Here is a 24,262-nt window from a genome sequence, read left to right as displayed (position 1 = left end):
GTGGCACTAGTTAGATTTCACTGTACTGGATCTTTCTAAACCCTCAGTACCTGGGGGAAGGATGGGCCGAGCGTGGCGTGGGAGCTGGGATGCCCCCACGGTGCAGGGTGAATTGCCTGCTGATCTGGTTTAAAAACCAGGCTCCTGAACTCTAAATGCTTGAACTCTGGGGTTGTAACGGGGCAGCCCCCTCCCAGCCCTGGCTCGCACGCTGGGGGCGCACGCGGTGTCAGCACGCCAAGGGTTAAACTCTACTACCCTAGCGAGCACTGCGCAGCGGGGCGAGCTCGCCTCTACCTCACTCGAGTCCTCCTGCTGATTGATCACCGTCAGCGCGTCCTCGGAAGCCTGGCGCTTGGCCTCCACCAGGGCCCTCTCCATCTTGGCTCGCTCGGTAGTGATCAGCTCGTGGGCCTTGCGCTCCGCGTCCGACACCGCCTTCTGGAGCTCGGACATGGCCTGGCGCTTCACCTCGTTCACAGCTTCTTCTGAAAGGAAGAGCACAGCTCATGTAGCGCCGCCAGCGAGCCGACGGCCCGCAGGGGCAAGCCACCAGCAGGCGACCAGATGGCAAGTCTGGGCAGCTGCGACCTGGGGTTTTGCTGTCAAGGTTGGGAGGCCTGACTTTCTGTACACAGCTGGTAGCACAGACCAGCCCTTTGCACACGTGCATACACACATGAACACGCACACACACGCATGTGCACCCATGTGCACAGATGCATGAACACACCCGTGCACACACACTGTGTGAATGCATGAATGCTCGTGCAAACGTGTGCCTAGCTCTCAGGCGGAAGAAGGGGGGAACTGCCAGACTGGCTCAGACCTATGGCCCAGCCAGCCCAGTATCCTGTCTTTAGCAGTGGGTAGCACCAGAGGCTAGGTGGTGCAAGAACCCGCCCAGAGTGGACAGCTGTGGCAGAAGCAGCCCATAGGGGGAAGTTTCCTCCTGACCGCTGGCAGCTAAGGGTTGGTTTCTACCCTGATGCACCCCTTCTAACTGCAGAGGGTCTTGTTATCCACATAACCATCTGTCAACCACAGCGCATGCTATGGAGGAAAAGCACGTGCAGTGTGGGGTTCAAAAGGAAGCTCCTGGGCATCTTAAAACACTGTCAGAACAAGGGGAGAACGCCTTGACCATGTTCTCTATCGCCTGTCTTTTCCAGACTCGCCCAGCGCCGGCGCCAGGCTGAGCCACGGCCCATCACGCCCACCAACCAAGCATGAGCTTTTCTGAAAGCCTGGGCTGCCCAAGGAGAGCAGCTTGGGTGCCCGCTCCAGCAGAGGGACGGCAGGAAATCCCACGTGTCCACGGTAGGTCTGGGCAGAGAATCAATCCCTCCATGGAGTTCAGATCCCCTCCTGCTCTCCCGGCGACGGGCCATCCAAAGGCACAAACTAAACTGCAGGGAACAAGCGGGAGTAGCGGCCTCTGGGGTCCGGCACCATCAGAAACGATGGGAGCTTGTTCCCCCTCGTCCCTGCCCCCCAGCCCCATGGAGTGCTCTACACGTAAGGGTGCCCCAGAGAGACGGGGCTAGAAAACTGGCCTACAGTGGGCGCAATCCCGTCCGTAAGCTCCCGAGTTCGGTCTGGGTGTGAAAGTCCCTATGGGACTCATCCAAGGCTCTCGGGACCCAGTGGAAAGACTCCCATTGACTTCAATGGGCTTCGGATCAGGTCCCCCCCACTCCCAGCCGCTGGTTCGGGGGACAAGGAAGGAGGCATAGGGATGACGTTTCCATATAACGCTCGCCAGTCCCCAGGGTGTCCTAATGAGCAGGGCTCCTTCCCCCGACCTCAGCCCCCGAAACGCAGCAGGGGAATTCCACTGAGGCCCAGGCAATAGACCCAGGGATGCGTTTGGCCTCAGGCTCGGCCGGGCACGGTTTGGGCCCCCCGGCCTCATGCATTGCCTCACGCCGGGCAGTGCCGCGCCGGGCTGTGGACAGGGGATCCCATGGTGGCACACTCACCAGCTTTCCTCCAGATTTCCTCGGGCATGTAACCAGAGAGGGGCCTGGGCACAAACTCCCGGTGAGTGTCTGAAAACAAGAGGGGAGAGGAACAAATTGGAAGAAATGAAGCGTGTCCAACCTAACCAACAGCCCAGGAGAGCTGCGCTACAGTGCGGTCAGTGCTGAGACCGACAGTGACACAGGGGAAACCATCCCTGCTGGCTCTTGCCTCCAAGATACACACAGAGCTGCTGTGGGAGCTGCTAACTCCCTGGGCCGGGTTCTCCTCTGCCTGGCACCTGGCGCTATGATACCTGGGCAAAGGGCGTGTCAAGTGCAACCCACTCAAAATGGTGCCTGAGTTGGCATTGGTGTGAATGATGACACAAGCGCAGGGCAGGGGGCCATTAGCTCTGTTTCACAGACGGGAGTACTCGGGTTGCTCTGTATTTGGTTTCGCTGCGAGGGTTTTAGTGGGCGGAGCAGAGGTGAACTTCAGTGCTTGTAAAGTGAGCCCTGGAACGTCCCAGCTAGACCCAGGTATAGTTCAGGCTTTGCCCACTCCAGCTAGAAACACCCAGGACGGCCCCCACGTGGCTCAGTGAATACACCTGTCTTGAGTAGATGCTGATCTTCGCTGGGGACCTACCTGAGAACTGGGCTCTCCTTCCAGTGCTTTCAAGGCTAGGGCATCCCCTGCCAGGCTCTCTCTGGAAGTCACCCATCTTTTGGTTTTTATTCGCAATACAATGCGCCTGGCAGCCTAGTGACCACGGCGAGCTGTGGGAGGGACTCTAGCCTCCTGTTGTGATGCTTTGCAGAGGGAACAGGAATGGAGCGTCTCAGGGGAAGGGAACCACCAAGAGCTGGAGTGAAGCTCAGCACCCGCTGGTGAAGGGGTGCAGCACCAGGGCCCCAAGACCAGCAGGCATGAGGTCCTGCTGAGGGGATGGCTGGGGCGGGGGCGGGGAAGCCTTTTCCCTCAGTCGCTAGGGGCTGGCGGGTAACAAGGCCTGGTGGCATGGCTGAGATTTCAGAGGTCTGTGACATTTCATTCCCTTCTGTCACCTCAGCTGATGAGCTCATGCCATTGAAGGCACCTTCCATCTTGGTCACTGTTCCCTCAAGAACACAGAGCCGCTCGGCCCTTCCGACAGAGCCGGGCTGGCGGCGCCCAGGGACTGTTCTCTGTCTCAGGCACTGGGGGCTGTCGGGACAGTTTCCACTTGCTCAGGGCAGCGAAGTCCCCCCCTGGGGTGGATGCTGACAGTACGTATCAGGGGAGCGCCAGGGCTGCTGCTGGGTTCTGATCAAATTCACGGGTGACCCCAAACGGGAGAGAGGGGGCATCTCGCGGGGAGGAGAGAGCCGAAGGGCAGAGGGACCCGGCGGCGAGATGGGAGCAGCACGGCTGCAGGCAATGCGGGGAGGGATTGATGGTAAAGTCCTGCACCCAGGAGAGGAAAGAGACAGCCCAGAGACTGAATGGAGGATGGTACCCAGCAGCCACGCCCCGGACGCTTTGCACTGCGGTCACTTCGCTCCTGAGCACTGTTCGGCCCAAGCCCTCCAGCTGCTGCAGGGGAGAGGCTCGGCAGGGGGTGCCCAGGTGTTTGTGGGGTTCCTCTGCTAAAGAATCCAGCTCTTTGCAAGCTCTCCAACCCGACCTGGGCTGGGCACCCGGGAGGCAGCCGAGGAAGGCGCCGCCCCAGCCCTGAGTCACTCTGCTACGCCCGTGCCGCTCCGCTGGGCTGGTCAGTACCTAATGGGGGGGCCTCGGAGTTGGAGGAGCTGTTGTGGGGGGGGGGGTGGGGGGTTGGGGCCTTTCTTCATGTCTTCAGCATCGCTGTAGCGGCGGATCCAGTGGTTGAGCTCCTCGCGGTCGGCCTCCTGGCAGCGGCGCAGCACGGTGAGGGAGCGCCGCGTCTTCTCCACCATGTCCATGATGCAGTTCAGCAGCTGCCAGAGAGCAGGAGGGAGAGCACAGGTAAGGGGCACGGGGTCCGTGCTGGGGGGTAGCTGCACCACTGCAAACCCCCGGGATGCATGTGCTGTCTCAGGGTAGGATGGGCTTGCACTGGTGCGTCTCACCCCGGTATGTGATGCATCTGTGCAAGCCCCAGTTCGCATCGGGGGAGTGTGTCTACAGCACGTTTGTGTCTGTCCCGATTTGCACGGGGGGAGTGTGTCTACAGCACGTTTGTGTCTGTCCCGATTTGCACGGGGGGAGTGTGTCTACAGCACGTTTGTGTCTGTCCCGATTTGCACGGGGGGAGTGTGTCTACAGCACGTTTGTGTCTGTCCCGATTTGCACGGGGGGAGTGTGTCTACAGCAGGTTTGTGTCTGTCCCGATTTGCACGGGGGGAGTGTGTCTACAGCACGTTTGTGTCTGTCCCGATTTGCACGGGGGGAGTGTGTCTACAGCACGTTTGTGTCTGCAGCACGTTTGTGTCTGTCCCGATTTGCACGAGGGGAGCGTGTCTACAGCATGTTTGTGTCTGTCCCGATTTGCCCGGGGGGAGTGTGTCTACAGCACTTTTGTGTCTGTCCCGATTTGCGCGGGGGGGGGAGGGAAGGGGCGTATCTACTGCAGATTTGTGTCTGTCCCGATTTGCACGAGGGGAGTGTGTCTACACAAGGCACGGATCAATGGAGTTACACTCAGCACACTTCCTGTGGCTTGCCAAGCCCTGAGAAGGCGCCACCTTTGCAATGGCTGGTTCCCAGGACTTTCCTCTAGGCCAGGGCAGCCGGACAGGGGTCAGAATGGGGAACCGTAAGCCAGGGCACACAAAACAGGGTTCTGACTCAAATTCCAGCAGACAGGGACCCCAGGGCTCCAAGGAAGGGCGGGGTCCGCCAGCTGGGGGATGGAGTTTAGTTTCTGCAGGGTTCCTGGCTCAGGAAAAGCCATCCATTTCAGCGGGGACTTCCCCGGAGCCAGGGCTACAGCAGCAGGCCCCATCTCGAACGTCAGAGAAGATGGTGAGCAGCACGGGACGGGAACCAGAGAAGTCCGGATGAGTTAACCTAGGAGCCCCTCTGTGGAGGGGCCAGAGCTCATGTTCTCTAGAGCAATTAGACCATGCCCTCCCCCCGTAGTGAGCACAATGCCACAGCCACTCCAGTGCCTGGCAGGGCTGCCCAGGTAACAGACAGCGGCGCGCGGGGTTGCTACGTACGTTGTTGAGGTGTTTCCACTCCTCAGCCCACTCCCTGTCTGTTAGTCTGTGGTCGATCACTTCCTCCTGGCGGGAGCCGTGCACGGCTGGAAGAGAACACGCAGGTCAGCGAGAGCCAGTCACCCTGGCCCAGAGCTCTGGGTACCCCAGGGGCTCCAGTTACGGCTGTTTTTTATGCTCTGTGTTAGGACAGCACCTCGGGGCCGTGCTCCGGGATTAGGGCCCCTTGTGCTGGGCACAGTACAGCGCAAAGAGATGAGAGCAGTGCTGGCGGGCAGGGGGTGCGCCTGGCCCACGCAGCATGCTGGGAGGTGTCGTGCAGGACCTGGGGCGGGAGGACGCTGTTCTGCCTGGGGCTGCACCCGCTCAAAGAGCTCGACACGGGCCGGCAGTGGAGTCACGCCCCACGGCAGGAGAGGCCGTCAGGGAAACAGAGAGAGAGAGAGACGTTCGAAAATCAGTGCAGTCGCTATACCCTCCATACAGCCCCCACTTGGGCCAGCTCTGCAACACAGGGCAGCCTGTGCAGCCCGGAGAGGTGAACAGTCCTTGGGGCTAACTGACAGGGAGACGCTTCGCCTGCTCTTTGCTAACCGGGGAATTGGGCTTTGGGCTGCTGCCAGAGCTGCCCATGTGCCAGGAACGGGGTCGCCCTCCCGGCAGCCCTGGGTCAGCACCTACACATCTGCACTGCTGCTGACGGGGGCAGCGCTCTCCTGCCAATCACTCATGGACGACCCTCTTTACCGGCCCTTCCCTGCAGGAGACCCTGCAATAACAGCTGCCCACCCCGCTCCCCGGTCCCCTTTCCAACGACTATCTTCTCAGCGGTGGGATGGGGGCACTGTGCAGGACCACCAAGAACTCAGCCTGCCTAGGACCCCCGGCAGCCCCAGAATGTCCGATGGATTTTCCCAGGGAGTCAGGGACTGAAATGCTGAGTGATTTGTGTAACCACTGTGCACTAACCCGGACTCTGACCAAGCTCCGCTTCTGTCCACACACCACTCAGTCTGACTCGGGTCACAAGCACTCAGGACCTGGGTCCTAGGAGCCTGCTAGGGGGTGGATCAGAGCCCGAGTCCCACTGGGACTGGGGTCGAAGCCCGGGCACTGTGCAGTGTGGCTGCAGGGCAAGCCAGAGACTCGAGTCAGAAGGGCTGTGCAGCGCAGTAGGGACACCTCGGGTACAAAGCAGTGTGGACGCTCGAATGTGGGCCCTCGAGCCTGAGTCCCCCAGACCTGGGTTTACAATGCGGTGTAGATAGGCCCTCAGCAGCTCTGCCTCTCCTCCTGAAAGATGCCTCCCGCCTTGGCTTGGTACTGCTGTGACCCCAGCTATTTCTGAGTAGCATGCCCGGGATCCGGAGCGCTGCCCTTCCTCCGGGAGAGCCATCCCCTGCTCTGCTTTCTCTCGCTACCCAGGGGCAACTCCTCTCCACGGTGTCCTTACAGCACCCGCCACAACAGGGCTCGCTTCTCTCCGCAGAGCTGGGGCCGAATCCGTCACCCGGTGTAACTCCACTGCCTGCAGTGGGTTGGGCTCTCTGTCTCCACCCTGCCCCAACTGCCAGCCTCCCCCAGGCTCATCTCACCCGTCCCTTCGTTACGCTCTCAAGCCACCCAGAGCCATGGAGGCTCCCTCCCTTGGCCCAGTGCTTTGTGGTGGCCAGTCCCCGCCGGACTGCGCACCCTCCAGGGAGGCAGCCTGCCCCCCGGTGAATTCCCAGGCACCTCCCCTCGGGCAGGCAGTCTAGGGTGCCCCTTCCCCCAGCCTGCAGAGCACCCCCTGCATGGAGCAGTCTGGCCCCTGCAGCAGTGGAGGGGAAGGGATGCTCTCCGGGTCGTCTCTCAGGGAGGTCAATCCCCCCGAATGCCCACGCCGCCTCCCACTCACCCACTTGCCGGTGGCGCTCCCGGAGCTCCCTGGGGTCGGGGTGCCGGTAGGTGTCCCGGTAGTGGTGTGCCATGGCCATGTCCTCCAGGCGGTAGTGCGGGGGTGGGGGCGGGGTGGGGTGGGGCAGCCCGTTGGGCTGGTGGCTCAGCCCGTTGCTGGGGCTGTACCGCTGAGCGGGGCTCATGGTGCACGGCCGTTTGCTGAGGTGTTCGGGGTGCAGAGGGTCTCGGTCCAAGCCGTTCTCTTTGGTCCTGCTCCGCGGAGGAGAAAAAGGGCGACCTGGTTACAACCCTGGGAAAGGGCTTCCTGACCCTCGGCTCCTTTGTAAAGTGCTTTGAGCCCCAGCCCGGTGCTCTGGCCGCTGAGCCCAACTCTGACACTGACTCCCGCGGGGGCCTTGGGCAAGTCACTGCCCTTCTGTGCCTCAGTTTCCCCCTCTGTCAAATGAGGGAGGATGATCCTGACCTACAGAACCTGAGGGTAAGTGTCTCCAGAAATGCAACTAGCTGCCAACGTATCCAGTCCAACCTGGAGCCCGCATCATTGCGTCCTGGGTGCAGCGAGTGATTCCTCCGGCGGAGGGAGTGCTGAACTCCGTCTGAACTAGACAGCTGTGGGCCAGATTCCTCTCTGGCTCCTGCCTGCTCATGCACTGGCCCCTGCAGGGGCAGTCTGCTGGGTGACAGGGCACATGGCCAGGGAGGTAGGGGGCTGTATGGCTACACAGCACACTCACCTGGGCTCTGACTCAGGTTGGAGCCCCAATCCTCCTTCTGTCCACACACCAATCAGTCTGACTCGGGTCACAAGCACTCAGGACCCGGGTCCTCAGACCCTGCTGTGGGGAGGGTCACAGCCCGAGTCTCATTGTGACTCGGGGCCAAGCCCCGTTGCTGTGCAGTGTGGACACAGCTCAAGCCGCGGACTTGAGACAGAAGGGCTGTGCAGCGCAGTGTAGATGTGCTAGCACGGCTGCGAGACCCCAGTCCAGCACCTGTAAGCCCCAGTTTACCATGCAGTGTGGATGCTCAAGCCCTGGCTTAGAAACCCAGAGACCCCCAGGCCCGGTTCCATAGACCCAGGTTAACAATGCAGCGCAGACACACTGTTGGGTGGCACTGGTCACAAAGAGGTGTGTGGCCAGGACGGCTGGAGGTGCTGATTCCTGCCCAGACCGCTCGCCCGGTGCCTGGGTGGAGATGCAAGCTGCCCACCTTTCTGGGAAACCCCAAGGAGGCGGATGGTGGGAACTTCAGCTGCCCCCTACTGGAGTGAACCTCCCCTCTGGTGCAGGGGGCTTAGTCCTGACATACCCCCAGATCCCAGGAGCCCCGAGGGCTGCACACGGCGGGGAAATGCTCCAGGCCATGTGACATTCCCTGTTCACAGCGATCAGGAATGGGCGCAGCTCCACACCCCACAGTGCCTGGAGTCTGGCTGTGAGTGGCCCAACGTGCCTGCCATGCTCTCTGGAGCAGGGTCTCGCCAGCCTGGACCCTTGAGCTTGGGCAGGGGAAAGGCTGGCGGAGAGTACTCAGGAGACTGCCCTGCCCCAAGCCCCACTCCTAAAAGGTGGGGAGCTGGGAATGGCTTTATCCTCTCCTCCTTGCTGGGTCACGCCCACTCGCCGCGGGCCCCGTGCTCACCGCATGACACTAGCCCCGGGAGCTGGGTGGGGCTCCGGGAAAGCAAGCGCAAGCCTCCGGGTCCTACCTGTCTGGTGTCCTCCTCTTGCCAGTCTCGGTGACCTCCAGGAGCAGCTCAGAGGAGTCGATGGGGGAAGAGGCGTTGGCATCGAGCAGCAGCTGTTCGTGCTGGGCCAGGTACTGGGCTGGGGTCTGCTTGGCCATGCGGGCGCAGTGGAGCAGCTCGCGCTGCAGCAAGGGCAGGTTGGCCTGCAAGTGGGGCAGAGACAGAGTAAAGCCCCCGCCAGCCCCAGCACTCCCCCCACCACCCACGTTTGCACAGACCAGCTGTCCCAGGCTGGGCTCCATTGCCTTGCAGGGGTGGGCCACGAGGGGGCTCCTTACTCTGCGTCCCTCGCAGACCGGGAAGGGCCAAGATAAACGGCAGAGGATGCTGGCCTGACAGGGAGGGAGGAGCTTCCTCAACCGTTGCTTTCTCTGCCAGAGCTACCCCCAATGCAAGGATACCATCTGCCTTGTCTGAACACACGGCCAAGAATTCGCTGCCCTTGGTCAAACCGCCCGTGTGGGTCAGTGCCCGGGTCTCTGGTCTCCATGCAGCAGCGCTTCCCCGTCCCCAGGCATTGCTGGGGAAAGCAGGGGCGTAGCTCACCCTTCCCCCGAACCCCCATAATGAGGTTCCCTCCCTCGAACCCCCAGTATCGTCCGGCTCAGCCTGAGCCGTGGCCGTGTCAGACACGACACGAGGATCCTCCTACGCTCCAGGCCAGCAGACGTGGGAGTTACCCCATAACGACCAGCTGCAGGGTTTGTGGCCCCTTCCCCGGAAGCAAGGTACAGGACACTGGAGTAGATGGATAATTGGACTGATCTAGAATGGGAATTGCTATGTTTGGGCAAACCTCCCCTGGTAACAGCAACAGACAATTGCTAGCACCGGGTCAGAATCCCAGCTGTATGGATTCAACCAAGCACCCGGGCTAAGGTCTCCCTCCGTGCCTTCAGCCCCTCCTTAGCCATCAGAGGCAGGGGCTGGGAGCTCACCGGGCTTTGGAAGTCCCAAGAGTTTTGGTAAGCAGCAGGCATCACCGCCGTTTGCTCCCATCCCATGGGCTCTTGAGGGGGGCTGCGGTTTGAGCTCCTCCGTTAATCATTTTGGGGCCAGGGCTGCTAGCCTTACTCGCCCTGAGGAGCACCTTACTCAGTAAGTAGCTGCACTGATTGCACTGTTGCTGCTAATTCGAATGAAGGGGGACAGAATCAGGCCCATATATAGCCTGGCTAGGGAATGGGCTTCCCCCATCCCCCGACCCGGAGACGGATTCTAAGCCACGTAAAGCACTGGGGGCCAGATCCAACCCCAGCCGAGGGGATGGAAAGGCCCCTGTTGGATTTCAATGGGGGGCGGGGGCGGATCTGGCCCACAGATGCCACAGGGATGGGCACCAGACAACCCCCGGGGATAAGACAACCACAGATCACAAAAGCCCAGGGCTTCTCCTGCCTATCGGCACATGTGGTTTACACAGGCTGCGTCCACTCCTCCAATACCGCGGCCACTCGTGGTGCCACGTTTACTTTCCCTTAGCCAGCGCTTGGGAGCGGCTTTGGGGGTGTTCCTAGCCGTGCCGCCGCCCAGGCGAGAGCCCCCCCCCCAGGGCAGGCCAGGAGAGCCCCACCTGTCCCTGGGGGGGGGGGGCATGGCCAGCTCGGACACCGGGAGTCGCTCGCCTCTCCAGCGTGTGCATTTGCAGGGGAGGAAGGACTTGTAAATAAACTCCCCCCCCACGGAGTTTCTCAGGGAGCCTCCACCCCGAGAAGAGCATCCAAAGCAGAGATGATTAAGCAGCAGAAACACATTTTTATCCAAGCGCTTTTGCTGCCAGCCCCGGTTTTCGATTTACACAGCTGAGCCTCCGCCAAATCGCCATCTGTTGAACATGTTCGAGTTGAGCTGAGAAAATGTGCGGCTGGAGATTTGAGGGCAGCACGCCCCTCCCCCCCCCCCCCCCCCCCCCTCTCCCCAGTTAAATAAATAATTTTTAAAAAATCGGAGTCTGGGAAACATAGTGGGGCTGGCTGGTTGCAGTTAGCGGAATGAGAAGCAGCTGGCGTCCTAGGTGGAAACAGCTGGGCGCAGGGTACCAGGGGAGCAGACAGCACAGGGAGTGTTGTCAAATGGCTCCTCTGGCCAGAGAACCGCCGAGCCTCACTCGGGAACTGCAGCCAGGAGCCGGATTTTCACAGCGCCCCAGGACCTGAGGTCCGGGAGCACCGGGCACAGAGGTGCCACGGAAGCCAAGCTTCTCCAGGGCACCGTCACATCGGCTTCTGCCCAAGGATCTGGAGCCAAGCCTTCCCAGCAGGGAGCACTGGCCCTCTCTGATGGGCATGTAGCTTGGAGGACAGGGCAGCATCTCCCGGAGCGAGGCAAGGAGACGTACCCTCACCCTCCAGGCTGCGGCGCTCCGTCTCCTCTAGCTTTGGACAGCAGAGGAAGAAGCATCAGAAGCTGCAGGTCCTGCCCAGTGCCCAAGACGTGGATCCCCCAGCTGGCCCCCTGTGCCCGCCTTCCTCAGGGGTTAGGCAAGTGGGTACGACTGCCCGACCAACGCACTGCAGGCAGCGGAGAGACTAGGGCCACTTGGAGCTCTGCCCCGAGAGCCAGAGCAGCAATGTCCCTGATCCCCTCTCCTCCCCGGGGCCGCACTGACCGCAGCTGCCTGAGGGGCTGCTGTGCCGGGCCCAGGCACGGAATGGAAAGGGGCATTGCGGGGATCAGGGGAAAACACAATACAGACTCACAGAGCCAACTCCTTGCCCCACGGTAATAAATCCCTCGCCCTCTACAGCACTTTCCATAGACCACCAAACTCAACCGCACAGCAACCCTAGGAGGGACAGCTTATTATTACCGCCCTTTCACCAGTGGGGAAACTGAGGCACGGACCTGCCCAGGGCCATAGGAGGCAGTGTCAGAGCCCATAACTCAAAGCCTGATTTTCAGAGGTGCTGTGCACCCACAGTTCCCATTGCAATCAGTCTGACTTGCAAGAGCCCAGGACTTCTGCACATCAGGACCTTTTTTTGGCCTCCCTGTGCCTCGGTTTCCCCATCCACATAGCAGGGAGAATAGCACCTATCTCCTGGGGGCATTGTGGGGCTTGGATTAATAGCGCCCACTCCTGCAGCCATAGAACAAAGAGCAGCAGGATCAGGTCCTTCAGGCTTGAGATTTTCAAACCAGTCCAGGTGACTGGCCACGTAGCTTTCATTCATGTCAATGGAACCTGGGTGTCTAAACCTCCTAGGCTGCTTTGAAAATCTCAGCCTATGTCTCTAAAGAGCTTTGAGATCCTCAGGCAGAAGCTCTGATTTTATACTCAGTTTCCCCCCGGACAGAAGGACGGGGGCAGGCGAGCCCACCCTGCTGGACGTGGCCAGCACCGAATCGCCCCAGAGCACTCTTAAACGTTTAAACCCTTTGCTGTTTGATGGGAGTGGAATACACTGGCTCCGAGAGCGCTGGAGGCTGCTCTGGCCAGATTCCTGCGGCTAGTTCAGAGCCATCGGGATAGAACCCTTGGGGCCGGGGCGGGGGAGATAATAAAGATGCGGGGGGGGGGGACTTCCCACCCCCCGATTCCTCTGATAAACAAGGGCAGCTGAAGCCAGCCCGGAGCATCGGCTGTACATATTTGGTTTGACAGACACGCCAGGGCGCTGAGAATCCCTCCAGAGCGGGGCGACAGAGCAGGCTCAGGGCGGAATTAAAAGGCAAATATAAAAGGGAGATTTTGAATGAACTGCACGTGGTGAGCAGCTGGGCCTAGCCCTGTTTTATGCTGCACCCAGCTCTGCATGTGGGCGAGAGCGGGAGTGCACCTGTACTGAAGAGCTGCGGGACGTCCCGGGGGCTGGGGAGAGGGCAGCACAGGTTACCCCCTCCCCACCCCCACATTTCCCAAATCAACAGACTCAGCTGCGGAGCTGGAACTGCTGAGACCGGAGAGTGAGAGCCCGGGAAAGAGAGAGGGGGCGGGCAACAGCTGAGTTGAAGCTCAGCGAGCTCCCCTCACAGCTCCTGCTCCGGCCCAGGGCCTCCTTCCTCACCTGGGGACGTCGCCGGCTCCCACCAGGCAGCACCCGGTCCCAGGAGCTGCTGTATGATTGTCTGTGGGGCGAGGAAGGCTACGTGAGGGGGGGCCCCCGACATGGCCCCAACGGGCAGGGTGCTAACGCACTATGGTGCAAAGCAAGAGGGCTTTAAGGGTTCCCTAGCGTTAATGTCGGGGGCCAAGAGTTACACCAAACTGGGCCCAGAGAGTACATGGAGCCAGGCCCCCGTCCTTGTCTCCTTCGGGCCCCTGGCTGATCCTGCTCGGTCTCTTTCTCATTCGTGTCATGGAAGAGCAGACGTGCAGCAAGGACGGTTCCCCGCTAGCTCCCATAGGAGGCGGGAGCTACAGGTCTGGAAAACACCCTCACATCCATGGCATGGCCAGAGACTGAGCTCCACCCATGCAGAGCTAGCGGGAGGCACAGGCGGGGCGGGGTCACTGGGGGGTTGTTTGAACCTCTTTTGCGTTCACCTCGAGAACTGGCAATGCCAGGCACCCACCCAGGAGAGGGCTGAACCAGCGGCTGAGACCACGAAACTGGCACCACGGGTTCTCGCTGGGCAAAGAGTTCATATAGGCCCAGAGTTCTGACTTCCCCTCGGCCAATCTGAGCGTACAACGCCCTGGGTCCAGCACCCCCTCCCATCACTGCCGGGCGGCACCTCCGCTCCGAGCCGGTGCATTGACTGACAATGAGAGGGTCACCTTCAGACCCAGAGCCCAGCCAGGAACCTGCTCCCAGAGGCTGCCCACATTCACCAGCAAACCCAGCCTCGGAGCGGAAGCCAGGTGCCCCCAGCGTGAGCCGTGCCAACCCAGCGTCAGGCACTTGCAAATGAAGAGGAGGGAGTCAAACTTCAGTGGTGACATATTCCAGAGGGGTGGACCCCTGGCACTAACCTCCATGCCAGCAGCTGGGTGCCTGCAATGAGCGAGCATGTGTGACTGTGTCAGCCAGCGTTCCCCGCTGCTTTCATTCACCTGGGCACCACCAGCCTGGGGCAAATATCAAGGCCCGGAATGGAGAGCTGGATCTGAAGCCGTGCGAGTGAAGGGTGGGTTTTCCCGGGGTTTCTGGATACCTAAGCACACCTCCTCTTTCCTAAGGGGACGCTGCCCTTTAGGTTAGGCAAAGCAAACTGGTTTCCGTTTGTAACTGTCTTGCCCTTTGAAATGCACTCGAGAATGGCATCAGTGTGTCTGTCATCCCTTTGCATCCCAGCCTAGTAATCCTGTGTAACCCACCCCGCCCCAGCGTTCACTTTCTGTTTATTTAAAACGGGGCAGAGCTGGGTTTCTGTCACAACGTGGCTGGCCCGGGGGGCGGGAGGGGAAGGGCATAGCTCTCCAGCTGGGACTGATTAGCTGCCTCCCAGCTGAGGCTGTGATGAGGCCGTGGGTCCGGGGATAGCAGGAGCTCAGGCTCTGCAGGGGAAAGAACCCAGTTTGCATGTGACACTCAGCGTGTGGCCTGGGAACAGACAAGGGGGCAGACTGGGAGTAGATAGGCCCCTGCAGGAGATCCCGAATCGGGGAAGGGACACGACTGACATGCTGAATTTGTGTTATTTGGGAAAAGAACCCGAAGAAAAGGGGCCTGGAATCCCGGGGCTGGAGAGCGCTCTTTGGTTCACGGGCCCCAGGCTTACAGCGCCCCACAAAGCTTACTAGACAGAGACAGGGCTTCCTGTTGGTTTGAAACGTTCCTTGGAAGTCAAGACGCCCCCTCTGCGGCACTGGGAAGCCAAACAGAAGCACCTCGGCTAGTGCAGAGACAAGGGCCTGCTGAGTTCCCCGGTCCAAAGCTGGGGGCAGCGGGAGAAGGGAATGTGCCACCCCAATGGAGAGGAGGGAGTGAGTCCTTCAAAGCATATTCCTGTGCATGTGAGCGGAGGGGGTGAGCCCGAGGAACACGAGGAAGGGGGTTCCTGGCTTCCTAAAATTACAACATTCAGGCAATCAACCCAGCACGACCCCCCACTCCTGCCCAACTCTCCTGGGCTCCACCCCAGAGCTCCCCAGCTCCATGGGATCTGTCCCCATCTGACTCAGGTATTTGCATGTTCCTTGACAGAGCAGATAAATTCTTCCCATAGCCCAGGCATCTGATAAGCGTGCCACCCACAGCAACCATCTCCCAAGTCAAAGGGTGCCTGATGCTGCAGATCTCCCCCATGGGGTGTCATTGGGGCCGGTGGGGCCACGGCCCTGGGCTAGACAGGACTGGGCAGCATAAGGGACCTACCTTCAAGAAGGGGATGACGAAGGGGCGCAGCGGGAAGTTAGTCGCCTCCTGGAGCTTGGAGTGGAACTCTTCGATGGTCAGCGTGGAGTTCTGCGAGGCAGAGAGAGGGTCAGGCTCAGAGAGGAGTCACCAGCCTGTTCACACGGCCAGCCATTCGCTGCACTGACCCCGCTTCTCCCTCCCACCAGCCTGGGGCAGAGCTGGCATTTCCACTGGGCTCTAGAATTCACATGGCTACTGACACAGGCCCTGGGCTACTAGTCACATGGGGCTGGGCTGGGCAGGGGCAGGTCAGTTCATTTGGACAATTCCCTCTTCACCTCTGCATTTCGGTGCAGGGCTTGAGGCCGCAATGGGCAATTTGTACCTGGTGACAAATGCAGGAGAAATTCCCAGTTTTGCTGCGGGGGAGAGAGGGGGAGAAGTTTGCTTCGGGAAAATGGCAATTTTTTTCCCCAGAGCAAATTCAGGAACACCAGCAAAAATCTCTGCGGAGTTGGCCCCACAGCTCTGGGAGGGAAAAGCCTGGCTCGGTTACAGCTACGTCCGTCTCTGCGATGGCGCATGCCGGACAAACACGCCCCACAGAACGTACCACAAGCCCCAGCACCAGCGTGCGCACCCGCTCCCCGATCTCCGGGGAGATGTCGTTCCCAAACTGCTGCAGGGTGGTCAAGAAGCGCTTGAGTTTGCTGAGCTGCCGGGCGCCGCAGGCGGGAGGGAGCTGATGGGTGGACAGGGAAGCAGTGGAAGAGGTGGCAGGCCCGTTGCTGAACCCGTTGGGGGTGGAAGGAGCTCCATTGATAGCGGTAGGGGAGTGGCTGCTTCCATTCATTACTGCAATGAGAGAGACAGAGAGACGGTCACTGGAGAAGACGCTGGCTTTCAAGACCAGTGGCTGGCCTCTGGCAGAACGCTGTAATGGGCTTCTAGCAAGTAACGCTGCCCCCCACTGGAGAGAATCAGAACGGCTCTACTATGTGCCATAGGCTCTAGACAGCCAGAAGCTAATGGGGATTTTCCTTTACCAAAGTGAGCTTTTTGGAGCAGGAGGCTGAGTTCTCAGTGTGCGGCTGGTGACCTGCAGAGAGGATGCCATGCGCAGGTCCTGTGCGGGGAAGGGAGGTGGGAAGACGTGTCAGCGAGGGGAGGGCAGGAGGTGTCAGCACCAGGGGGCAGGGAAGATATGTCAGTGTTTGGTGGCTACATGGGGAGTCCGTCTGTCTCACAACGACGTGTTGCAAACAGAAGGGAACGTGAACGCCAATGTCCGGCCACGGCAGCTTCCAATCGACAGCCAAGCAGCAGGGCAATCAGCCACGGCCCCCGCGGGTAAATGAATGTGCCGCGAAACGGCCATGTGCTCATCAGGCCCAATAAATCAATAACCCGCCCTGCTCCCGGAGAGACCTGGCTCAGCCAGTCATTTAACAGCGACACAAACACAACGCGCGAGGACAGCAGAGCCTGTCTGGAAATCCTGCCCCTCGCTGCACAGGGGGCTCTGTGTATCAGCACGTGGCCTCTGCTGGACCAGAGCATGGACCGGAAGGAACAACTCGCCTTCCCCAGCCCCACGGAGAAGCCGCAGGACAGCCAACGAGGGCTCCAGCCTGGGCTGTCACCACGGGGATGGGGAGCACTTTGCATCAGCCTCGGCAAATACAACCTGACAGCGGAGCGAGGGCCCGAGGCTGCTCGACTGGCTGGGATGTTTGCAGGTGGTGATGTCTAGGGCTCGCTCCTGCACGTGCCAAGCGCTTCCAAGGGCCCCGGGAGCCACCTTCCAAGGTGTTCAGCAGCCCGGGGGGCAGGACGGGCGCAGAGCGCTTTGGAAAATCCAGCCCTAACTCACCTCAGCCATGCATGCGGCTATCTGCAATCACAGAGTGAAAGGCAGGGCCAGGCCCTGACATCTGCTTTCCAACCCTGCAGAACAATCGGTTGCATTAAAGCTGTGCCTGCATGGGTTGAACCCGCAGCAGTGGATCCTCGGCACTTACAGGCCGCGCATTTCCTAGCGCGTGCAGAGATCAACCCCTAGGAAAGGTGCCTTCATGCCAGTCGCTGCTGAGCAATCTCCCTCTCCTGCCCACAGAAAGTAGAGCGGGGACTGTGCTGCTAGGTCCCGCCTACCCCACCCGGCATTAGCCAGGGCAAGATTGCGCCAAGCCCTGGGCACTTCTGCCCGTTGTCCAGCGCAGCTTGAAATCACAGAACCAGCCCGATTGCTGGGTAATTACACTCCCTGGATAGCCCGTCAGTTACAGGCTTTTCGCCAGTCTCCCCCCACTGCCTAGTCCCCTCGCCTCCCCGGAGCAGGAACCGCAGCAGCTAGAAGCGCAACCCAGGAACCAGAGGGATTCCTGTTCACAGGCTCCGTGACACAGTGCATGCCCCCCCCCCCCATGAAATCGAGGCGCCGATCCCCCTGAACATAGCTCTGCTGGGAACACAAATCCCAAAGGGCCCCACGATTCGCCCTGAGAAAATACAGCTGCCGAATAGCCCCGTGGCTCTCAAAATCCCCCTTCCCGCGTTCACTACTAACCTGCCCCGCTGTGGTTATGCTTCTTGGAAACCAGCAGCCCTGACTCTGGTGTTTTCTCAGGCTCCCTCTCGCTCTACTACGAAGCAATATCAGCCGCTTGCTAAAGAGATGCCGAAAATAACCCCCCGGCCACAACTGCTTTTATTCCAGTGACAGGTGTGTTACTAAGTTAAACTCCGCACATGGCCCCGACGGAAGGTTTGTGGACGCAGCCTGCACCCTCGTAGCCCGCTCTGCTAACGGGGGAGCGAGCGGGGTGGGAAAAAGTCCCGTTCGGACTGAGACGGTAAAAAATGAACAGCGGCAGCCTCCTTGAAAGCACCCTCCCTGCACGCCCTCATGTGCTCGCACCCACAAGCCCTGGTGGTGAATTCGCTGCTCCCACAAGGCGGGGGCTAACAGACCGCAATGGACGCAGACACCCGGGACTCCAGGATCAGCTGCCAGAGGGCAGATCCCAGCACTGGTCCCACAGACCAGTGTGTTTGCCAGCTCCCCATCCTGCCCCTACGCTGGGCTGGAGCCGTGTCCTGCGATTGCTGTGCACCACTCAATGAAAGGGCTGGTTGCCTGTGGCTGTGACCCGGCTCCCCACGCCCTGGGGCCGAGTGCACAGCCCACGGAGCAGGCTACGCGCTTGGGAGCTCCCTTAAGTGCCCTGTGCTCTGGGGAGGAGGCAATAGCTAGGTAAAAGCAGTGCCCCGGCTTCACCCCAAGCGCCCCCACCCTCCCACGGGGCGGCATACCCCATCCAGCTCCTGCCTGCCACGTAGCAGAACTGTCCCGGTTCTGCCACCCACGCACAAGCACGGGGCAGGACGTCCCTCGCAGTCAGTGCAGCATTAAGGACACGGGGTTGCTCTCTGGGGCAGGGAGAGCTGAAGTGGGCTCTGGGTCTCTCATTAGAGTGTATGTTTCATTTTACTTACAAAGACAGACCATCGACCATTTCAAGCAACCATGAAAACGGCCGCGAGGCAGAAACGTCGGAGGCCCAGCTTCTTGATCTGCAAGCAAAATAAAACACACGCTATCATGAGAGACCAGAGGGGGCAGCTTTCCACAGTGCTGGGCGGGGGCTGGGCTGCTTCGGCCCCCATCTGCTTGAACTGGAGCTGCGTGGTGAAAATCCAGAGGTGAGAGACTTAACGGACTTCTCCTTGGAATGGACTGTGGGTCCCTGCCTTGAAAAGGCCTGGCCGTGCTTCCTAAATGGCATTGATCATCCAGGGACCTCCAAGCACTTTGCAGGGATCCATAAAGGAAGCCTCGCCACTCCCAGGCGAGGCAGGTATCACAACCCTGCCTTGGGGAAACTGAGGCAGAGAGCGGGGAAGCAACTGGCCCAAGTCACACAGTGACTCAGTGGCTGGGAACAGAACCCTGCACTAGCCATTAGACAAAGTTCCCTGGATGGGGCAGAATTGCCACTGTCCCAAAGCAGGCAATTCAGGGGATAAATACTGACCTCTGAATCCAACATGGCCCTCTAGTGTTTGGCACCCCCCCACCCCCGGCTGCCTCCCTGAGTCCAACACTCTTACTAACCTCCTCAGCTTCTGCCCTGTCCCACGGCTTCCTCCCCCCGTGCTGCACAGAGCTCTCAAGAGTGGTAACCATTAAGTTTGCTGGTTAATAAAGTCCCTGATTTACAGGGTAAGTCTCAGTGCAGATCTGAGTCAGGCGGTTTGCTAATATTCACTAGGACTAAGTGCAAAAGGGACAACTTAAAATTCTTTTGCCTTTTTGTAACCTTTATGCATGCTCAATACATACAGAGCGTCACCCTCAGCCGCAGTGTGGCTAGGAAAAACCCAGCATGTTGGAGGAGGGGGACACCCCGCTCCACACAGATGCACACGCACAAACCCAAGTACGAATTAAGAGGCACCACATCTGTTGCAGAGCTCAGATTAGAAGCAAAACCCATCAGATCACAGACGATCAGAATCCGATTTCTAATTAGAGAACAGCTGGTTCCAAACCCAGCGCTTGCACTGACTGGGAATGCAGCTCAGGGTTAAAAAAAAAACCAAACCAACCCGCTACCAAACACACCTTAAAGAGATTGGGCCTTGCCTGGATTCCCTTGAGCGGAGCAGATGGAGCAGCTTTGCCGTTCGAAGGCTAAGCAGTTGTCAAAGGCGTTGGTGGGTTGTTGTTTTTTTTGCTCTTAGAATTTATCAGTGAGAAGCTGTTCTGTTTGGTCATGAGGCAAGGCTCTCTGCTGGGGTGGGAAGGGGAGTCTCTTACAGATCTAGACCAGCTATTTCACAGAGCAACAGCTATGCCAGTGCAGAGGACACACACACACACACACACACACACACACTCACATTCGTACAGTGACTCGTGGGCCATTGGCTCTGTCGTTTGTAGAACAGTTGTTGGCAGTGATGTAGCTGCGTTGGGCCGGAAGAACAGCTCTGGGCAGCTCCAAAGCTGGTCTTTCTCCCCAACACAAGTTGGTCCAGTAAAAGATGTCACCTCTCCCCCCCATTTGTCTCGCTCATTGGCACAAAGGGGCAAATAAAGTATGGCAAGGTGCCTGCAATCTCCTCTCCCTCCACAGGGGGCTCCACTGCTGGTCGGTGCAAGCCCCCAAAGTAGGTGGTGCTGGCCAGGGAGTCATTGGGGAATGCCACCGGAGTGGCTGCTGGAGGATTTCCCCATTAGCAGAATCCCGGGGGACAGCAAGGAGATGCCACGTGCTCCTCCCTGGGCTAGTGGGTGAATGAATTTGGCCCAATAGTTTTACATTTCCAAAGTGATCAAGGCCCAGCCCCACCCGCTAACGTCCCTTCTTGTTCCCGCTGCCCGAGGTGGCTAGAGAAAGTGGCCTCCAGCCCACTAAAGCCAAACCGATCTGGTTGCAAAGGGCTCCTCTGTGTCTGCCAGCACCTCCCGCTGCGTCTCCTCCGTCTGGGTCTCTGGAGCAGCCCGGTGCAGGCTGTTACATGTCTTTGTGACTAGCTCCTGCAGCGTGTCCCAGGACATTGCCAGATACAGCACGCAGCCAGTGCACACCAATCCCCAGCCTTCCCCGCTTACTACACGGAGGAGGGTGGCTGCAGCAACTCAGTGGAGAAGCTCTGCGGAAAAGGGGCAGGGCAGGGCTGCCAGGACTAGTCACGTGAGATGACTGATCCTGTGGAAGCTGTGAATGGAAGGGGGGAGGGCGGATAGCGGGGCTGGGGACTCAGGTGTGCTGCAGAGACACTGAACAAAGCCCTGGTTGCGCTTCGTGGTTTAGCTCAGGAGGGGGAGGCCCCCTGGGGGCGTTCCTGGAGCAATTCCCTGTCTGCGCACTCTGATACCTGCGCTCTGTCGGGGATGTGACAGACCGTGGGTGTGTGTGCAACCGGGTTATGTGCCTTCTCCTTGAACACCATCCATCTAGGGCCCTACCAAATTCACGGCCATGAAAAACGCATCCTGGACCATGAAATCTGGTCCGTCCCCCCCTAAGAAAATTGGTCTTTTGTGTGCTTTTACCCTATACTACACAGATTTCACAGGGGAAGCCAGCGTTTCTCAAATCGGGGGCCCTGACCCAAAAGGGAGTTACAGGGGGGTCACAAGGTTATTTTAGGGGGGTCGGGGTATTACTACACATATTTCAATGCCTTCAGAGCTGGGCAGCCGAAGAGAGGCGGCTGTTGGCCAGGCGCCCAGCTCTGAAGGCAGCGCCCCCGCCAGCAGCAGCGCAGAAGTAAGCGTGGCAGTACTGCAACCCCCCCTGAAATAACCTTGCGACAGCCCCACAACTCCTTTTTGGGTCAGGACCCCTGCAATTACACCACCATGAAATTTCAGATTTAGATCGCTGAAATCATGAAATTTACGATTTAAAAAATGACTGTGAAATTGACCAAAATGGACGTTGAATTTGGTAGGGTCCTAGCTATAATACTCCCTCGCTCTTCTATAGCCCTTTGCATCAGCAGATTTCAAAGGGCTTTACCAAGAAGGTCAGTATCATTATGGGGAAACTGAGTCACAGAACGGGAAAGTGACTTGCCCAAGGTCGCCCAGTAGACCAGTGGCAAAGCCGAGAACATCCCCCAGATCTCCTGACTCACAGTCCAGTGCTCTATGCACTGTCTCCCATTCCACACTATGGTGCAGTGCCATTCACACATCACACATCAATGTGTCACACTGTGGCACATCAAGGTTCCAACACATGTCGTCACTGCCTGCCTGGAGATACCGACAGCTCCAGGTGCTCAGATACTACACTGATAAGGGTCGTGGAAGAAGTAGCTAGCTAGTAGAAGATGTGTATGGAGATCGGTAGATAGGGAGATAGATGACAGGCCATTGGGGAGCACAGGGTTAAATCCATCCCAGGCCCAGCTTCCCAGGCTGTTCCCAGAACTCCTTGCAAGCAGGAATCCTGTTCAGTTTCTTCTTTCTTCTCAGGACAGTGATGGAAGGAGGCGTCTGCCACGAACACCCGGACAGGGAACAAGCAGTTCCCACTAAAGCCAATGGGAGCTGCAAGTGCTCGGCACCATTCAGGGTTGGCCCCGTTGTTTGTACCATGTAACATTTTCAGTGATGGTCACAGGTTGATCCCAAACTGGCCTGTGATGTCCACCTGGAACAGATCCTGACGGCACCCCATCACTGGCAGGACAACTGCTCCTCTTCCATCCTTTCCCATGGGACCGGCTCCACACAGCCTGCCCCAATTGTGCCAGTCTGTGGCTATGCGCCCAAGGGGGCAGGTTTTCTCCAGATCATTTGCTTGCCATGCTGGCCTGACCTCTAGCTTTCCATCCCCCTCCTGGGTGTAGATTGTCCCAAACCTTCCGAGAGTGCAGCTTACCCATGTAACAGGGCACGCTGGCATGCGAGGGAGTGCCCCTGCGGCATGTGCTCCTGGCACCCCCAGCCCTGTGCTGTGTGACAGCTCCATTCGTTTGAAAAGAGACGAAGGAGGCTGCAAAGTCTTAGGGGAAAGGAGGTGGATGAGATCCAAGACAACCTATCAAGGCACCAGCCGCTCCGTGCCTGGTGATAGGAGGGGAATGAAACGGGCTACAATGCTGTAGAAATTAAACTGGCGTGGGTCTCCTTATCCCACCAGAGAAAGTAGAGAACACATCAATGCTGTAGCCTGCAACTGGCAGCCAGTGATAAGGTAATCCCGGATCCCACCACAATGACTTGATGCACACAGGCCATAGGGGAGCACGGGTTAAACCAGCATCAACAGCTCATTACAGCCCGGATTCTGGCACTGCTAAGTCCAGCTCAGTGCCGCAGTGACTTGGCACCAGATGGGAGTTCCCCTTTGTTCGTGGCTTTCCAGCCTGGGGTTCGCTGCCATCCCCTTCTTCTCCCCCCGGTTCTTCCTAGAGCTGCTTGACAGTTTGCATTCATCATTTTTTCGCTGCTGACAAAAATTTGGGCCTTTTTTTCTAGCAAAATGTTTGGTGGGAAATTTTTGTGTCTCAGGAAATTTTCAGCTTTTTCAGCAGAAGTGAGAACAATGCAGCGCTTGTTGCTTTTTTGCTTTTTGGTTGATAAACTGATTTCCCCCGACCCCCCGAAAAATTACAACAAAAACCCCTCCCCAAATGTTTTGTTTCATCCTCAGATTTTCACAGAAAATATTCATAATTTCCTAACTGGTTCCAGTTGTTTCTGTATTGGAGAGAGTGTTGTCTCGTCGTTAGAGTGGGAGGCGAGGGGCGGGTGCTGGCAGTCAGGACATTGACTCAGTGGGTGACTGTGAACAAATCACCCACTCCCTCTTTGTGCCTCAGTTTCCCCCTCTGGGACACGGGGATAACCACACTTCTCTAACCGCAGGGAGCACTTTGAGCAGGAAGGTGCTGGAAGGGCAGGTGCTTTGTGTCCTTTTTAGAGATGCAAATAAATAAGGAACACAAAGGCCCGTTCCAGGACGAGAGCAGTTCCTCTCTCTCCACAGCACGAGGCTAACACAGAGGGGCGTGTTGCAGCTTTGAGAGCCCCGGGGCAGAGCAAGGGCGGTGACAGAGGAGAGGTGTTAGGCCTGCCTACGGGCGTGTGCTCATCAAGAGCATTGGCTGGGGGGCTGGCCAGGCCCCACCTGCCCAGCCTGCCCCTTTGAGGTGGGCAATGCGCACGGCGGCCCCAGATGAGCCCTGCGTGGTGCCATGCGGGTGCAAGCCAGGGATGCCTGGCTGGCTTCTGCAGGAGAATGTTGGGGCAGGAATGGGGGGAAGATGCTCCCTGCCCTTCCCCTCCCTAGGGCATCCTGCCCAGGGGCAGCTGTAACAGGGCCCATACGCTGCCCGGTGGCACAGGGCACAGAGCCCTCTCGGGGAGTACCCTTTCCAGGTGACATCTCCGTCAGCACGACAGGATCCGGCCCCGAGTCTGCTCACCGCGTCCCAGCCCCTCACATCACCCCAGCCCCGTCTGCCCCGGCTACTCACTGGTGTTTGGCGTGAAGGAGGGGTGCCGCGTGGCTCCCTGCGTGACGGCTGGCGGAGGAGGAGGCATGTTGGGGGGTGTCGATCTGGACTGAGTCTTCACGTCGGCCGGCGAGTCAGGCATTGTGGCTGCCTTCTTCTTCTCTGCACTACCTGCAAGGGGCAGAGACGCAGAGAGCGAGACACAGGTGAGTGCAGTGGATTGGGGTCGCCGGGCCACATGG

General features: G+C 59.0%; 1 protein-coding gene across 1 annotated transcript in view; it reads right to left on the bottom strand.

Moving 5' to 3' along the window:
* The window catches only part of CBFA2T3 (CBFA2/RUNX1 partner transcriptional co-repressor 3), a 114,062-nt gene that overhangs the window by 8,358 nt on the left and 81,442 nt on the right, over window positions 1–24,262 (bottom strand). Inside the window, 11 exon segments of the mRNA XM_034788229.1 lie at window positions 298–488; window positions 1,983–2,051; window positions 3,727–3,767; window positions 3,769–3,923; window positions 5,148–5,233; window positions 7,045–7,295; window positions 8,758–8,939; window positions 15,057–15,146; window positions 15,652–15,893; window positions 18,537–18,614; window positions 24,042–24,191. Of these exon segments, the coding sequence (XP_034644120.1) occupies window positions 298–488; window positions 1,983–2,051; window positions 3,727–3,767; window positions 3,769–3,923; window positions 5,148–5,233; window positions 7,045–7,295; window positions 8,758–8,939; window positions 15,057–15,146; window positions 15,652–15,893; window positions 18,537–18,614; window positions 24,042–24,191 (1,535 nt within the window).

This window comes from Trachemys scripta, chromosome 13 (assembly GCF_013100865.1).
Source record: "Trachemys scripta elegans isolate TJP31775 chromosome 13, CAS_Tse_1.0, whole genome shotgun sequence".
NCBI classification, from domain to species: Eukaryota; Metazoa; Chordata; order Testudines; family Emydidae; genus Trachemys; species Trachemys scripta.
The sequence above is the reverse complement of the archived record's forward strand: the minus strand, read 5'-3'. Positions and strand labels throughout refer to the sequence as shown.